General features: G+C 39.0%; 1 protein-coding gene across 1 annotated transcript in view; it reads left to right on the top strand.

The window, feature by feature from the left end:
- The window catches only part of LOC101920666 (von Willebrand factor D and EGF domain-containing protein-like), a 185,895-nt gene that overhangs the window by 121,738 nt on the left and 45,973 nt on the right, over positions 1-18,184 (top strand). The window contains exons 20-21 of the mRNA XM_013303196.3: positions 757-921; positions 15,425-16,306. Coding sequence (XP_013158650.3) covers positions 757-921; positions 15,425-16,306 — 1,047 coding nt within the window. The remainder of the gene's footprint in view (positions 1-756; positions 922-15,424; positions 16,307-18,184) is intronic.

Below are 18,184 nucleotides of genomic sequence, written 5' to 3'. Positions count from 1 at the left end.
ATCCATCATAATGCTGTAGGTAAGGTGCAAGAATAATGCTGAAAACACTTGAGAATCATGATGGAGACCTCACTGGAGGCGATTAAAAAAGATCTACAACCATCATTATGATTTTATTCATCATCAGTTCTGTCTTGACACTGTTAAACACTTCACAGGCAGTTCATATACACATGCTATTCGGTGACATCATAAGTTATAAAACGTTATATACTACCGGCGTGTTAAATTTTGCACATAGTTCTAAGATAATTGAAGTAGTCTCCTGTCATACAAGGTATGACACATTAAAGGTGATTTCTAGATCAGAAACATATGTATTTGACAGTGTATTTTTAAAGGTAAGGTATGTATGTGCTGTGAGGTTTGATGATTACCTTCGAATTATAAAATACAAAAAGGATATCAAATAATATAGTTTCTCACTCAGTTAATCTTTCACTTATGCTGAAAATTACAGTTTCTATATTATCCATGATAAATGCCAAACAACTTTGAGTAATAAACTTGAAAACATGTAATTAGAGGACTAATAAATCTTGCTTTAATGAGAAACAGCTGTTCTGTTACACTGTGCCTACAGGACATTCTCATGTTTGGCTCAAGGTTTGGGAACATTCTGCATTAATTAGACTTCAGAAGAATAAAAGCAGTTACAAAGCTTTAGCTGGGCTCAGGCAGCCACTACTTAATCTTATATATGCATTTGAAATGAGAAATTAAAAATAAACATGCTTGAACTCCCCTCTTTTTCAGGCCACACAGCACCACTGTCACATGTCCCCACCTGTGCCAACCGGCCGTGTTTTCCCGGGGTGTTGTGTTTTGATCGGAAACCCCCGTACATCGGCTATGTCTGCGGCCGATGTCCAGCTGGGTTTTTTGGAAATGGTCGAACCTGTACCAAAGTCCCCAGACCAGGTAATTTGTAATTTTTAGAATTTTAAAAAGATTTGGCATACAAAGACTGTAAGAAAATATGAACTAGTATACCATTACAATACAATGTACTTTATAATTGAACACTGAGGGCTTTTTTTCTGTTACTCTTTACCTGGTAAGCAGCTAGCAGGTCTTGTTTCAGGAATACCTGGCTCTGTGAGTCGAAATTCAATAGATTAACCTCATTTGCCACTAGGGAGAACTCTTCACGACAGGACTTACTAGATGGTATGAATCACCACATCTGTATTTCTGTGGCAGCACTGGCATAGGATTTCAAAACATGTTTCCTCTTCAGTAAGATCAGAACATGACACATGCCAGTATCACTCTGCTTTCCTTCCTTCCTGATTCTTTTGCTGCAAGGCATCTGTTCTGCAAGGTGACCTGTGAAGATGATGATAAACAAAGTGTCATGCAAGAACAACTATGCCAACTACTAAAGGCAGCAGATAATTAAAGCATTTCAATAGTATCATTCATAGCCTGAGCAATAAACTTCCTTAGGGAGCTCTGAAACTCATCTGGCCCAATTAATCTCGGAGGACTGATCATTAGAAGAGGTCTTCTGCTGTGATAAGAGCAAAGCTGGGTCCTGACCTCAGGCAGAAAGTGGCAATAGCATAGCAACCACTCATCACTCATCCAGTCCTGCTCACTCTCTCAATGAAATTCTCATAACTCAATGCATGGTTCTCCAGGGACAGTCAAGGTGGTTGTCCATTTTTTATTGCACAGAGTGATTAGCCAAGAGAACTCATGTTTATTCCTTAATAACAGTAGTTACTAGGTCCGATTCCTTGGGCTTTTTTCTAAACCTTTTCTTAAGTATTCCAGACAGACTGGCTTGAAACCTGTCAAATTGTTCCCCAGCCTCCTACAGTTGACAAACCCACCCTCACCCCCCCCATTCTGTATCCAAATCAAGGACTGTTACCTTGGTGTTATATTTTAATGCACACTATCAAAGTGGAAGCAATTTTACTGCTTAGTGTAGGTATCATCCAACCTCTTTGAACTATAAATTGATTTTAGCCAGTTCTCTGAATCTAAAGGTCACAAAAATAAACCCAACATTTTTCTTTCTCTAGCAATGAGTATGTACAAAGTATTATTTAGTCTGTCAGAGTCACTAAGTCTCCTATTGACTCTTCTATAACTTGGTGAAGCTGTAAAAGTGGTTGAGAAAAACAATAATCATTGTACATATAAATAAACTAACATTTCAGCCCAGAGCTGCACTTTGTCGTTAATGGGATAATGGGATATGCATTGTGCACCCCAAAGGTCATTCAAATGCTGTTGAGTAGAACAGATAGTCTGCAGCTGTAGGTATTGGTACAGCAGATAACAAATATATTTGTGCAAGTTCTAAAAAGGGAAGCATAGACATAGACATATCTGTCATACACCATTCCAGGCAAGACTTAAGAAATATTCCAAGTATCAGGATCTGAAACAAATACACGTTGCTGTTAAAGCAAGCTGTTTATCAGAAGCTGGGGGGTTGTTTTTCTTTTTCCTCCTCAATATGCAGACTGAGTCCAGGACTTCACGCTGCAAAGGTGGCTATCCTGCCAGCTTGAGCACTTTGGGGAGGGAATGAAGAGGGATTATTTTTTGTTCCATCAGAACCTTATATTCACTCATGTGAATTATGTCACAATATAAACGATGAGGATGCTGTGCCTCAAGGTTAAATGAGAACAGTCATTTGTTTTAATATTTAGAAATGAAAGCAATTGCTGTAGCTCTAGGAGTGTCCTAATTTATGACCAAAAATGATCGGTTTAAATTTCTTTCCCCTGTGCTTTGCTAGTGGAAGCAAAAGTATTGTATGTGTTCATGATTAAAAGATATCAGACAAAAAAGAATGAACTTTCAATTAAATTTATGTAGTTATGGATTATGATTATTGTGAAATCCTCCCTGTTAGAATAATAGCTTCTCTCCCATGTAACTTATGCTATCGGTCTTCAAATGAAACAGAGCAAATCCTCTTCAGCTTGCTACAGTGCTTGTGAAGGTACTGAGATTATGTGCCACTTCTTTCCAACTCCAGTAATTTTAATCTAAAAATACTCTTGCTAATCCCTATTTTGTACTTTTATGGGCTGCTTTTGACATGAAGTTATATTCAATTGTTGTGATTTAAGGATTAAAGGATAAGCATTTTTTTCATACCAAAACTGCAAAAACTACCCAACTGCCTTTGTAGACTACTGAGGAGAAAAAATATGCCGGAAGAAAATTGTTTCCTAAGTCACTGTTTGATGAGCTGCACCCAAAAGTCCTTCAATTTTGATTTATAATCAACAAAGTACCATTTCCTCAGCATTGATATGTGATAGGTATTAATCTTTTGATGTACTTGACTTACTGCAAACTATGTAACTCCACAAATAAGTTTCTGAGCTATATTTACCTGCTCTGCCAACAAGGCAGGGCCTCATTCTGTTTTCACTTATTTGTTTTGCCTGGCTTGTACCAATAGTTTGTACTGGTTTAAATCAACCAGACTTGGTTGCAATTGTTCTTGAAGTATATTAGATTAGTCTTAAGGAAAAACATCACCAGTATCAAAGCCGATACGGAGTCTCATATCTAAAGGAAAATTATTATTTTTTAAAATACCTTCTTATATCAGAAACAAAAACTTATGTCTCTCCCTTCAAAATCCAAAAAGCAGGTATCCTGCATTTTTTACAAAAATTACCATTAGGATCACAAGTCCCTTAATTTTGCTGGTATTGCAATAAAGAGGAAAGTCTAAGGAAGTTAAATCTGTCCAGGCTTCCCTGGGTACATTTCACATTAGTATGAAATATCTGTTACGTTGTTGTTAGAAGAGGCAGGTCTGTTAAATCAAACCATGCAGTATCAGTGGTCATATTCTTGGCACAGGGAAAATTAATATATCCTAATGGGGGATGCTGGTGGTTACTGCAGGTTGCAATATTAGTTCTCGTCAGACTCTACTGATATTTCTCTAGTCTGGTTTCATCACTCACAGTCACAGAGATACCCATCTGTTTGCACTTCCTTTAGCAGGTTAGAGAGGTCGGTGTCATCGCAAAAGATTTATTTTTTTCCTATTAGTAAATCAGCAATTTTACTGGACAAAGCAGTACCACATCCATCACTGATAAAAGATTGTTTGTTCAGAGCCAGCTCTTTCTGCTTCTCCTGGTTTAGGGAGCCAAAGATCAAGGGAAAGGATTATTTTATGATCTCTGTAATCGAGTTCTGCTTTTCCATTCTGAACACCACTGCTAGCTCTCCTGCCATAGCAGTTAATTTGCAGTATTGTAGACATTTGGCACTTGATATACTTCTGTATGCGCCGGCTATTTCTTGTGTTTACATACTCCGTGTTTTACACTATTCCACTATCTGCATCATGCTTCTGAATTCACTTTGATTTTACATCAGAGAGACCTCTGTGACCTTCTTATTTGCACCACTGTCAGATCAACATCAAGATAAGGATTTAAAAGGAGGGTAAAATGTTTTGAATTAAAAGAATGCCTGCGTTTAAACACATAGTGCTCAGTCTAACACCAGAGGCATATTAGCCTTTAAGTTTTACATTCTTAACTTTTAACTTTGAAATGACTGCTGCCATTATTAGCACTCATCATTGATTACTGTCCATGAAAAATAAATAACTCTGGTAAGAGCTTTGGTCACCAATGCAAGGTTTCATCTCTGGAGCTAACTGCAGGAGTAGGGACCTCTTACTGCCTGGAACCAATCAAATGATTTTGCTTCAAGAGATGACTGAAGAACATAATGGACTCCTTTCATCTCTTATCTAATAGAATTGATTAATTTGCATTAAAGAGATCAAGGCCGAGCTTCCAGTCTCACTTATACCAGTGTAAATCACAAGCGATTCCATTAAATGAATAGCACTACCCTAATGGAGAGAGCCAAGCATTGTTCCTGGAAGACACATCTTAAAGCCTGTTAAGGCAGGCACATCACACACAGAACTTTTAAATCTGTATGTATCAACAGGTGTAGATGAAATGCACACACTTTTCAGCATTCAGAGGGTGCTTAGCAAAAAGTAACTAACCAGTCTTGACATGGTTTGTGCAATGAGTTACAAAGCTTACTTGAAGGCAGGAATATTTTAATGCTGCGGTCATTGGCTGTGAAGTTGTCTGAGATCCTTGCAAAGAAGGCATAACAGAAATACCACGTAAATAGTAAATAATAGTCCATTCTGCCTCTGTGTGGTAATAGCTCTCTGCCAGTCCTGTGGGCTCCAAAACCAGGAAGCAGTGTCTCCATGCTGTGGCTTCCAGCATCTAGCTCTGACTCAGGCCATTGAAACTGTCCACAATTCTTTTTTGGAATTTATGGTGGAAGTTGCTGATCCCTTTTGTAAACTATGTTTCAGTGTTTCTAGTTTGTGTATTTCAGGACAAAATGTACATTTTTCTTCAGACTGACCAGTTATGATGTAGCGATGTCTCCTTCAAGGGGCAAGTGATGGAACAGTAACTGAAGTGGGGTTAGAAATGCCACACAAAGACATTCCACATAAATTTGGACTCATGAAAGACACAGTTTTGCAAAGGTATACCAGTAATGTTTGCAGAGGCCAGGATCAGCCTAGCATTTTGGACATAAGCTGTGACCCTTTCCTGCCCTCTGGGTATGTAATTGCCACTGAAAATCCACCCCCGTACTTGTCAAGATAGAAAGGGAACCCGACAGTCTTTCTGATGGCTTTCTCCTCCTTAGGGATACCTAATAAAATATTAAGTATTTTCAGAAAAATATCAACAGAGGCCTGTACGGTATATGCTATGACCCAAACATAACAACTAAAGCAGGCATGGTGGGAAGAATATGTTTAGATAATTTAAAAGATAAACGGTTTCCAGCTTCACTGATCCATATAGTCTGTCAATCCAGAATTTGTTAAGTGCTTCCAATACAGATGATATATTTAGGAAATGATGTAGCTCAGCAATAGAAGACCAATGAAGCCCAAGCCATAAAACCACTAGGGAAGAGGACTCAGCTATATGCCATGAATAATATTTACATTCAATCAGGACATCAAGTACAGATTACATTTCTCTCCTACCAAGAATGTGCCACCTTTTGCTTAAGCAATCACTGTGCCATCGTGACTTTTAAGTGATAATAACAACTCAGTCTCCAACAAATAATCTATGGAAGATACAGGCTCTGCAGTTTTCTACACTGACAGAACAAAAAGCAAGATTATCTCCTTTTAAAATTTCCAAGCTCATTTAATCATCTAGCTATAATAGCACACAGCTTTTAAAGAGAGCCAACCCTGTTTCCACAAATTTGGTAAGATTGCTGTTTTGTTACAGGCACTTAGAAGCCCCTTAAAAGTGTAAGCAACTCATACTGGACCAATATCCTGGCCCCATTAAAGCAACACAAGAGTTTTGCAACTTACTGCGAAAGCAAAGCAGCAGCTGAGGAAAAAGGATTCATAAGCAGTGCAAAGCACACTACAGTAGAGGGGGGTAAAATAGCTGGGAAATTCTCTGGAATTGCTCGTGGCAAATTTAGGACTAGTTCCTGAACATCTTCCTGTTGTTGATGAACAGGTACCTGCAGATGCAGTGGCGCTCTGTTCCCCAGATTTGCTTGCAGAATCTGGTGATATTCACTGCCAAACCATGTGACTTTCGCCCCCAAAATTACACGTCACATGTATAGCACTAGTTCAGTTCTGAAGGGACACAGCAACAGCCTATAGCTAACACAGGACAACTGATCCTCTGGGATGCAGGAGAAAATGATCTCTCATGCTGATAACTTGTTACATTAAGGATTTCATAGAGTTGTAGAATAGTCCAGGTTGGAAGGGACCTTGAAAGATCATCTGGTCTAGCCTATGATTCCTTAGAGAGAATTTATCTCGTCTATTACAATAAAAATACAAAAGACTTTTCTTTTCTTTTCTTTTCTTTTCTTTTCTTTTCATTTCTATAGGACATGGGGTTAGAACTGCACACTGGAGAGCATCACCAGAGCTCTCTGGTCTGTAAGTGGTGGAAAAATTAAAAATCTTTTGTATTACTAAAAAATTAACAGTTCTCACTAGGAGTTTGTCCATGCTAACACGCTTACAGTACTTATAGAATATTGTCTTTAAAACCTCAGATTTGAATCAAGCTATTGGTTTATGAAATTTTAAATTCCTCTTAAGCTAATGTGATACCTTACAGGAAAAGTAATCCTTAAGCCTTCTTTCCTCCTTCTCCCACAAATGCCTCTGGTCAGTCCATAACTTCCCCTTTATATTTATTTTGATGCAAATAAAAAAGGGCACCCATTATCTTCTTCATAGCTATTTATGTCACAATGTTGAATCTCTAAGTGACCTCGTCTAGCTTCGAAATTCTTGCTCCATTAAAAACAATGATCTCCATAATACATCCTGAGAGCCTAGAGAGGGAGAGATTAAACAGATGGTTGCTAGCTGAAGTACCAAATGTCTCTGCTTGCTCATCCTAATACTCTTTCAAAGAGAAAACTACAAATGTTATAAAGGCAAGGCTCATGATATGACTGTCCCCAACATGCCACCACAGAATTCAAAGGGCAGAAGTAAGTTTTGTCAAGAGCTGATGACACCTATGTTAGCAGTGAGCTATAGCTAAATAACCATACTTCAGGAACTGTTGCTTTTATGGCATATGCCATTCAGATGGAAGGCAAGCTTCGAATTCTGCATTAATGCTGCTTAGCTTGGATTTAGGGATGCCGACCCCCCTTCTAAACTGGAACCTGAATTCAATGTACGTTGTTCATAGTCTTTATGCACAGCTAAATGGACATACTGTTTATCATTGCTAACCTGCTGGCCATAGCAAAAACCCCATTTGGTTCAACTAGATACATATTGACCGAACTGACTAAGAACTTTTGTGACATACCATCTTAAAACTTATTACTGAAATTCCTTGCTTTTTGTTTTCTGTATTAAAAATAAACTATAGAAAGTGGTCAACCTAATCAGTTGAAATTGTGAGGAGTTCCATAAAAGCATGATTTCACTGAGGGTATTTATATGTACTTATGTGGTACTAAAATAGATTCATTACTGGTCTCCAGCAAGGCATAGTTCAGATTGTTTCTTGGCTTTCATATGTAAAGTAACTCATTTTTGTGTGTTTACAGCTCAAAACAACATAATTATAGTTTTAGACCATTTACTTCTTGAATCGAATAAAAGGAGAATTTCAGTAAAATATTCAAATTTAAGCTATTTTTTCTTTGAAGAAATATTGTGGATTTTCTTTTGAAGAACTGTTATGAACTTTCTTTATAATCTGTTATTACAGTCTAAAAGATTTTACATAGATATTTCAGAGAATTAGACAGGGATGCTTCAGAGACAATCTGTCTTGATTTAGCCTATTTTGTATATATCTATCAACCTGTTCAAGCCACGAGAGAGTCTGAAGGCCCATGAGGCATCATCAGATAAGAACAGTTCCTATTATTTTTTCCATCTCTCGCAGTGCTGAGAAGTAAAATACACTGCCAATTCCTGAATAGAAAATATAATTTATTTGCATGAAGTCTATCTTTATACTGTCTTTGTAGCTGCTGAAATAATACAATTGCAGACTCAAATAATTGGAGAAGGTAGAACACAAAGAAGAGAGGTAAAAGTTCAGACCTTAAAGATGGGCAAGGGACAATGATAGAGGGGACAATAAAACAGTTATGAGGGGATGAAGTGGGTGATCCGTGGCTTTTTGAAATACAACCATACTTCTTTGCTTCCTGTTTTGCCCGCTGGCTATTCAGAGGCAAGAACAGAAAGAGCACTTCTAAAAACTACAGAACGGGTTAGACCCGAGGAATGTACAGAGCACAGAAAGAGATCTAGTAACAAAGGAGAAAGAGGAGCAAGGCTCCTGTGCAAGGGTGAGAGCGCATCAAGCGTGCTGAGTGTTTGCAATCCCTAGGAGAGAACTTTTCAATTAAATCTTGAAATAAACTGGAAGGTAGAAGAGGTGTTTGAGAAAACATTGTCTGTTTGTAAAAATATAGCTGCTTTCTAAATCTCCATATACAATCCAAAAAAGATACTGATAAAGAAAAATATTGATAGAGGGGGGAAAAACTGTTTGGGGAGCATGCTCATATCTTTGCAATCAATAATTCTTACACCATTTTTAAAAACACTGTCTCTGGTGACCCTGACGCTGAATTTTTTTTGAAAACTTACAGAACACATAAGTGGAAAGAAAAAAAACCACCCACCACCAAAACCCAAAACACCCTGCAAAAAGAGTCTGCAAACAAAGTGCACAAACTGTGTTATTTTCCTCAAAGGCTCATTTTTTTGTAAAGCTTTCGCTTTGTTCATCACCTTCTTGCACTGTTCTTGCACTTTGCCTGCAGATGATGTCTTGTCCCAAGAATCATACTAATCAAAAGCTGATGGATAGCTCCTTGGAATGCAGATACACATGTATTACATGTGTGTGTATTAGGATAAGTTTCATATTTAAAACTGGTTTGTTACTTTCAGGCTTGAGTAGCATTCTAGAAATCTAGCTTATAGCCTGATGTTGCTATTATCTATTCAGGACACCTAAAAAGGAGCCAGTCATTTAAAGTCTATGGAGAAATCTGGCTTAAACGAATATAAACTAGGTGTGTGTTAGTGCCCCAACTCTAAGTTTTTTGTTTCTCTTAATCCCTAAATGATAATGCTTTCTATCAGAAAAGTTCTATGAATAGAAAAATATTTCGTGTAAGGAAAGGGCTATATCTAAGCAAAATCTTTCTAAGACATTGTTTTGGTATTTGTTGAGTATGAAAAGGATTATCTTTATGTATTCCTTGACCTATCTATAGGTAAGACGGAAAATGTTCTTTGACATGTACTCAGCAATATAATTTCTATGTTCCTGAACTGTTTGTTTCCTGACCGAGCATCTCAGAACCCCAGTTTTCGTTGAACACATCAGTAAATGAATTGAGATGTCAGTTATATTATTCTGAAAACCTAGAGGCAAACGAACAGTTTTATACTGTGATGCAAACAAATACAAAAGCCCTTTAATGTGACATTACCAAACACACTATCTCTTCTTGAGGTAGTACCTTCTCGTGTACTCACATACAATTTCAACACCCTAGCACTGGAAAAGGACCTCCTTGATGGCAAAGCTTAGACCCCATTCCATTTGTGGGAATCATTTAATCTGAATACAGGGAGGATACAGGGAGAAAACTCATAATCAAAGTTCAGTGGGTGAGCTGGCTGGAGATGCCAGGTTTTCTCCTCCACAAAAAAACATTGTGTTAGAGCAGAATGATTTTGTATTTCATACACAGAAAGCAAATTTGAGTTGCAAATTATGAATGGTGTTACAGAATTGTGTATGTGCAGCTGCAGCCACATTTGACAAACAAAAGAGTCTGAGCAGAGGAACAGTTATAATCAGGAGTGGCTGAATGATGCAAACTCCATAGAATAGCCCCTGTGGCTCAGGATTTTGGTAGGTGAAGGGGAAGAAAATTGCTCACCAGGTAGCAACATCAGCAACACAATCTCATTTTCTATCAGGCTGAAACATAGCTCAGGGACAGTGAACTAGATGTTCACCTTTTAATTCCATCATTAAAGCAATGAGTAAATTTACCCATGACAGAAGTGGTGGTTTGGGATGACAGATTTTACTAAGACTGAATGCACCTTACAGATGGATACAGTCATGGGACTGCTTTGCTCATGTGCTGACCTGCCTGGGTGTAAGACATGCTGGGTCCACAAGCTGCTTCACTGTGAGCCTAGTACAAGCTACGCAGCTGGCTGGTTAGTTCTGCCTGTCTGTGCACAGCTAGTGGCTCACATACAGCTCCACATCATTTTTTGATTTGCAAATTCCAGATCTGGGCACGTCTCCTATAGAAGTTATTACTCATATCCTCTATTTCCACATTTTTTTTAAGTGGGGATTAATTTTTTCCTGTGCCTACATTCAGTGTGTTGTGTGTTCCTGAACTCTTTTACAACAGGTTTGATTTTTCAATTTTTAACATTAAAAATCGATAAAGGATCATGCGCTCTAAACTTAAGCTCCTATGTAAATTTATAGTAATATCCGCATCTCAATGGGACTTTCGAATGTTTTTGTTTCTACAAAAATAATCCTGGAAGTATACCCTTTATAAAACTTGGGAAATTGAAGCCATACTTCAGTTAAAGGACCCGAGGAATTTATTCTGGGAGTTACTGCTTGTGATTGTAAGAGAAGGGACATCAGTGGCTGGGAAGTCCAACCAGCAGCTGAATGTGGGGAACTTCTGGATGCTTAAGCGGAAAGGAGAATCAAAGCCGTATTTCTGAATATTTGGGAGAGGGAAGACATTACGGTATGCTTGAATGGCTAAACAGAAGATTTAGGAATTAAACACGCTCTGACTAGAAAAGAAAGTTATGCCAGAACTTAATCAAATAAAAGAGCAGATTAAGAATTGATGGAAAAACAGAATTTCCCTAGAGCTTTCTATTGAAAGCTGCTCTGTTTCCCTTCTCTCACCAAGTAAATAGTGAAAAATATATTAATGTGAAAAAGTAGCACAAGAAATGGGATGATCCTTAATACCCTGGTAACAAGACTCTTTAGACCAGTGTAATTTTTCTTTTCTCTCTTGACATTTTAAATAAGATTTATGTGCTGGTAGATGTTTCAAACTTTAAATGATGACCCACGTAGTGTAATATGTCAGAAGAGCATTTCTCTGTCGACATTTTTCTGAATCAGAAATGTGTGAGACAGCATGTACTACTAAATGTTAATAGCTCTAAAACTACACAAATTGTACATTTATTGAATTGTGTTAATAATGAATCCTTAAGCTATTACAGAATTCTGAAATAGTTGTAACCTGATCAGAATGAAACGTGCCCACAATCCTCTCAGCTGACAGGCAAAAGAGACCACAGCCAGATGATCTTGCCAAGGAGAAGGAGCCAGCCTCCACCTAGAGAGTAAACTGGTTTGGGGTATTAGATTAGATTAAAGGAAAGAGCAGCACTTGAGATTACATGGCAATGCTTTTAGTGTCTCTGTCATGTCATTAAAAACTTGCATTTATTTAGAAAACAAAATTTAAGTTTCGACCTAATAGTTGAAAAGAGAAGCATAGCAATGAAAAGGTAATAAATACTCGTGTCTATAGGTTCAAGCAAGTCTTTGAAATGTCAGTTGCTAGCTGTAGGGTAGGATCTGGCTGTCTGCAAGGCACACGGCTTTGGAAGAAAGTTGTGGAGGTGCGTAAGTGTAAGACCAGGAAAGACTTGGGTGAACAGCACAGAGGAACATGATAACCAACCTGGTCGTCCTCCCTGTCCCAGGCACAGCACTGAATGTGTGCTGCTTCTCTGGGAACAGAGATGGTTGGGCCAGAAGGGAATGTGATTTCTCTTAGTTCAAGTCTGGATGTGGCTTTTTTTCTGAAAGCTTGTAAATGCAAAAAAATAACGAGAAACTCAGAAGAGAGAAAATACATTAGATTTCTGTGTTTCAGAGTGTTGCTATCTCATCCTGGGTTTAAAAGACTGTTGAGTGTCTTCTCTGTTTGTGAACTGCTGTTATCGCTAGCTTATATAGTCATTTTATTACCTTCAGAATGAAAGTGAACCTCTTCAACTACAGATATGTAGTCATTCACTATAAAATACAATTCAAGTGAGAGAAGAAATCAGAATTTACTGTGCCTTAACAACATTGTAATGGCATGGCAAGCATGAACCAGAGACTGGTTATGACAATTCTTATTTATGAGCTTAGTGCAAGTGGCACAAAATATCTGAAACACCAGGCAAACTGCAGTCTGAGGGGTTCTCATGTCGGGGAATCCTGCACCACGTAGATGGAAAGTGCCCAGGTGTTGATTTGGATGAGGGATGTTAAACTTCTGTCCGGGAAGTTTTCCCTCCATCACCATTGTTCTAATCTTCTCCAAACAAGGAGGCAACAGAGGAATCTATCTTCTGAAGGCCTGATCCATCCTGGCATTACGACCTGCTTACAGTCATGTAACTCCATTGATAGGAATGGAGCTTGTGCCACACATAGCTGGAGCAAAGCAGGAGATGCTCAGTCTCTTACCTACCTCTGTGGAAAACAAACTGCATAGTTTCACTGCTGCACATTTCCCTATTAGTATAGGCAGAAATACTGACAGGTAGTGAAAATGTGGTTTTGTACCGTCATATAACCTTGAGCACTTTGCCTTGTCATTTTTTTTTGTTATTTTCATCCAGTCCAATATGTAATCATACAGTGGCATCACAGAGAAAACCAGATTCATGCAATCACAGTTCTGCATTGATAATGGGTTATACATTTGAAGATATTGATCAAACTGCAAGCAAAATAAATTGAAGTAATACAAGTTATGAGAAAGCTGCTGACTATAGACAACTGAGTCTGCAATTTTTTGGTATACTTCTTTGTTTTAGCTTATTTAGATATCTGGAAGACTGTAGAAAGAATTTTTCAGGTATTTCAGAAAAAAAAATCAATCATATTCTAATCCTAACTAAATAGCACAGTATCACTGTAAGTAAAACTCTGAGATAATGAAAGCTGAGAGGATACTCTAGTCAGTCTGATCCCCTTACTAGTTACTAAAATTTAGTTAGGAGGAAAGCCCATTTAATTATGACACAGTAGAAGGAGCTCAAAGCTATAATCAGGGTTCATTTTGGAAATTCGTCAGAGAGGTCATTCAGCCCTTCACTGTCATTCCTGTTGATTTCTGGTCCCTGAATCAAATTTTCTAAAGGCAGTAATGATCATCTATTACTGATAATTTTCTATGGGGATATTTCTCTCATCTTTCTCTCATTCATATTTAAACCTCTTTTGACTTCTGCTATCCTCTCATGCTCTTTTTGTTGATGACCTCCCTGCTTCGCTATCTCTTACCTCCCATTCTGTGTACCTCATCATTCATCAGCCTTACTCTGGACAGCAAAATCCATGTATTTACCTGCTGCTCTACTAAATACCAGATATTTACCTACTCATGTCCATAGCTTGATCCAGTACCATTGTAAAAGTTCAAAACACTGTGCTTCAGGACAATAAAAACTCATCAGCCTCCAGTCGAATGACACTGTTTATCAGCCAAATAAACACAGCTTTGGGTGCCAGGATTTGCTTTGATCTAGTCAGTGCTCTAACTTTCATTTTGACCTTTTTCAAGCATTTCAAGCTCTTTCCTTGCTAACTCTGGCATAATTTCTACATCAATGGGAGTTTTAAGAAAGTGATTAATATTTATGTTTAAAAGAAAGAGGTACATCCCGCATGGGGTTAACCCTAGAACCAAGTGAGGTTTTTTTGTTCAGGATCCAATATATTTCGTTTCCTATGGAGTGAGTATGCCAGAACCGGTTAAAAATAGCTTCTTCCATTCATTAGAGTCAGCAGATGGCCATTAATCTTCCTGAAAGTATTGATTCAAACTACTCGTCTCCACTTTCAAGGGCCTTCACAGACTACCCTCTCCCCATCTATCATCCCTCCTTACACAAGTGAAAAGGTGGCTGGCTCTGTAACAAGTGGGTGACAGTTACAAACCAGCAGACTCTCTTACATGCTGCCCCTCACGTCTGGAGGGAGCTGTATCCAGCATTAACAAAGCTTTTCCATTTGTCTCATTTAAATGCTATCCTAGAACTTTCCTTTGCCATAAGGTCTACAAAAGCATTACAGAGTTATGCACAGGTGCGGTGGCACTAGAGCCTTTCTAGGACACAATCTTGCCAAGGACCATCTTAACATTCTTTATTTCTCCAACTCCAGTATCTATCTGCCCCAAAAAGCAATGTCTCATCTTGCTCCTAGACTGCAAAGGCTTGAATGCAAAGTCGCTGCATTATGGACTGTCTAGCAGAACGTTTCCCAGCACACTATTGTGATATAGACACAAATATTAGCTCAGGTGGTCAAGAACTGTAGGGTGCACCAAGGAAAGGTGCGCGGTGCCAAAACCTCCTGGACTCGAGTAATCCAAAATTAATAAACCAGTATGGCAACTGTTTTTGCCAGGCTGCGGTTTAACCCCTGTAAACCCAGTGCTGCACCTCAAAGAATAATGTCTGAACTTCAGTGAGCCTTACCACCTTAGGCTCAATGTTAAGCCAGCATAAACACATTTTCTCTGGTTCGTGAACTGCCACCCTGTAAGTTTCGGTATTGCAGTTCCCTGTGCATCCAGTGCTGGTGTTACCTCTAGTAGGTAACACCATGAGCAGGTAACACCATGTCATTTCTATGCTAGTTTGCATAAATGTGTCCTTAGCATATATGACAGATTAACTGTTTTACTGCTAGAATTGATGTTCTGTTGCTTGCTTGTAAGGTAAGTGTTCACTGTGGTTCCTATAAACTCTAGACCAGCAAAACTATGGCTAATATATATCTTTCTTCTGTCCTAGTTTCAAGATCTTCCCAAAGCCGTGTGGATTTTGCTGGAAGAAATACTGAAGATGCCAAAGGCTCTCACCAGGAAGACATTTTAAAGACAGCAGAAAATATGTATTCCCTTCTTTCACAAACCCAAATTCCAAGACAAAGTGCTACATACTTTTTGGAAAGAAACCCCACAGTCTTTAACACTCCGTCCCTTACAATGAAAAGGAAGACTTCCCAAGCTCAGGCATCATCAGCAAAAACACCTGATATGGAGTCCACAGTACCTCAGAAACAATCTTTTCTTGAAAAAAGAAGCGATACACACACTTTCCTTCTGCATGAGGAGTCAGACCCCAGAGCCACAACTGTCAGCATGACAACCCGTACCCCTCTGCATTTTAAACAAGACAAACCAGGTACAGCACGGACAGTTCCTTCTCATCACAACACAAGCACAAGTTCATTCTTAGCAAGGCCACATGCTGTCCAGCAAACTCGTTCCAAGTACAGCTATTCTCCCAGGAAATGGCCTGGTCGAGTTGCAATCTTGAAGACTAAATCATCTCAAGATTTTCCAACAGAGCTGGAGAGAGTATCTACTTTGGCAACACGCCTCCCCTCCCCTTTCCATGTAGTAGGTTCTTCTCTTGATACCAGCGGTAGTGTCCCAGCAGGGTCAGCTTCCCGAGCAAGGCTTCCAGCACTGACCGCAGCAGCCAGGAAGGAGTACAACACAGTGATGGATGGTGTGGAACTGCCAAAAAACAGTGGCAGGACACATCAGAAAGTCGTTTGCGCTAATATGCCGTGCTTTACTGGTGTGCAGTGCGAGCCAGCCCAAGATGGACAATTTAAATGTGGGCCTTGTCCTACTGGATACAGCGGTGATGGAATTACATGTGAAGGTAAGGGAGGAAATCCTCTCTCAAATTCTTTTACAACTTCAAACCTAATAACCCTCCAAAGTAAAAATTAATTTTAGTTATAAATTTGCGGGTTTTTCTATCTGAGGTCATTCTGATTTTTTAAGCCAATTATATTTCAAAATAACAGACAAACATTCTATAACTTTGAAAAAGCTCTTTCTGCTTACAAAAATGACATTTATTTGATAATATCTAATCTATTGAAACCAGGGACAGATTGCAATCTTACTTACTCTTGCTTAAGGCCAGATTCATTCTACTGAAGTCATTACATTTGAAAACATATAAAACTTCTGTGGGAAAGAGTAAAATTGACACAATTTCTCTATACAACAGATATCCTAGGAAAAACGAATTGTTCTACTACCTGAAAAATTACTTTTAAATATCTATCTAATAATTTAAATACAAAACTGAACTTGTCATCTGAAATGTATAGCGCCAGAAGGGTTTTCACAATATGTTGAGTTATTTATTAGACAGCTTAGAATATCTCCATAAAGCAATAGCATTATGCACATTGTTGAAACAATGAATTCCCTGACTTAGATATCATTAATTACACCTTTTTTTTGAAATCCTTCTGATAAGTTGATATCTTAATTGGCCTTTCACTACACAAAGCAAAAGTATCATCTGTTTCATTCTCTTTTACATACGGTTTCTCATGCCCTGCGCACAGAGCACAGCCGTAGTGAGGTCTCAGCCACGATGCACTGCAGAGGACCTCGCAGGGATTCCTTGCAGCAAGCAAGGCTTTGTGGGGGTGTAAAGCCCCCAGCAATACTGCAGCCCCCTGAGCTCAGAGCAGCCCTGGGGATATATTACAAAACACGTAAGAAAAGGTTATTATAACATTGGGTGCTATAATTTTTGCCAGTTTGCACATTTCTGAAATGTCCCTTCTATAGGACTTAGGTTACTTGGCACAAAAGACCCTGTCTTTGACCTCTATTCTATACTTGGAGCTGGAAGAGTACCCAGCGGCTCCCAGCACTGGAAAGCCCACGGCAAGCCTGCCTGCAGAGCGGCCTCCCCTCACAGACCAGGCCCGTGCACATATGAATATTTATGAATATGGGCATACGGCTGCTTTGTGTATATTTAGTATGCCCATCAGGATGGTCCTTAAAACATAAATCTACCCCTGCCTTTTACTGTCTCACAAGACAAGATGTTTTCTTCAATTACTGGTATTACTGAAAATCTCTCTGGACGGTCCTTAGCATGAAATATTTTATTACCAACATCATTCTCTGTCTCAAGGCTTGACGACATGACACACAAACATCCTTTATTTGTCTCTTGTCACTCACCTGGCTCCATAATAAGCCTGTCAACACGCTCCCGGCTCCTGCTTCCCCCTGCGTTCCCCTGCACACCTGCACTGCAGCCAGTAGCGTGAAGAGCGCCCATTGTGCCTCCAGCGTCGGTGTCCCTTCCCATGTCAGATGCAGCTGATCCATCATGACAGACAAAGCTGAAAGAGGAGGATAATTCTTGGATTAAGGCCTGTCATAACCTCAGCAATCGGCACCTTACAATGCCGCCACAAGTGTACTGACTTCCCTCAGAACAGTGGTACCCTTTAAGAACGGGAGACAGCAACACTGAGCAAGTGATCAAAGCTTAGGTGAGACCAACATTTGTGAAATCTTCGGGCTTCAATGCAGCATCCATGGCAAGTAAGCAAAAATGTTGACAGACTCACACACTGATGGTAATTGCCACCATCCTATTTGATATAAAAATCCACCGAGATGAAAGAAACAGCCCATCGGTACCAAGTTTTAATACCTCCGGAGCTTGAGGAGATGTGACCTTTGTTTAGTAAGAGTGGCTGAAGATACTCTAAGA

This window comes from Falco peregrinus, chromosome 8 (genome assembly GCF_023634155.1).
Source record: "Falco peregrinus isolate bFalPer1 chromosome 8, bFalPer1.pri, whole genome shotgun sequence".
NCBI lineage: Eukaryota > Metazoa > Chordata > Aves > Falconiformes > Falconidae > Falco > Falco peregrinus.
The sequence above is the reverse complement of the archived record's forward strand: the minus strand, read 5'-3'. Positions and strand labels throughout refer to the sequence as shown.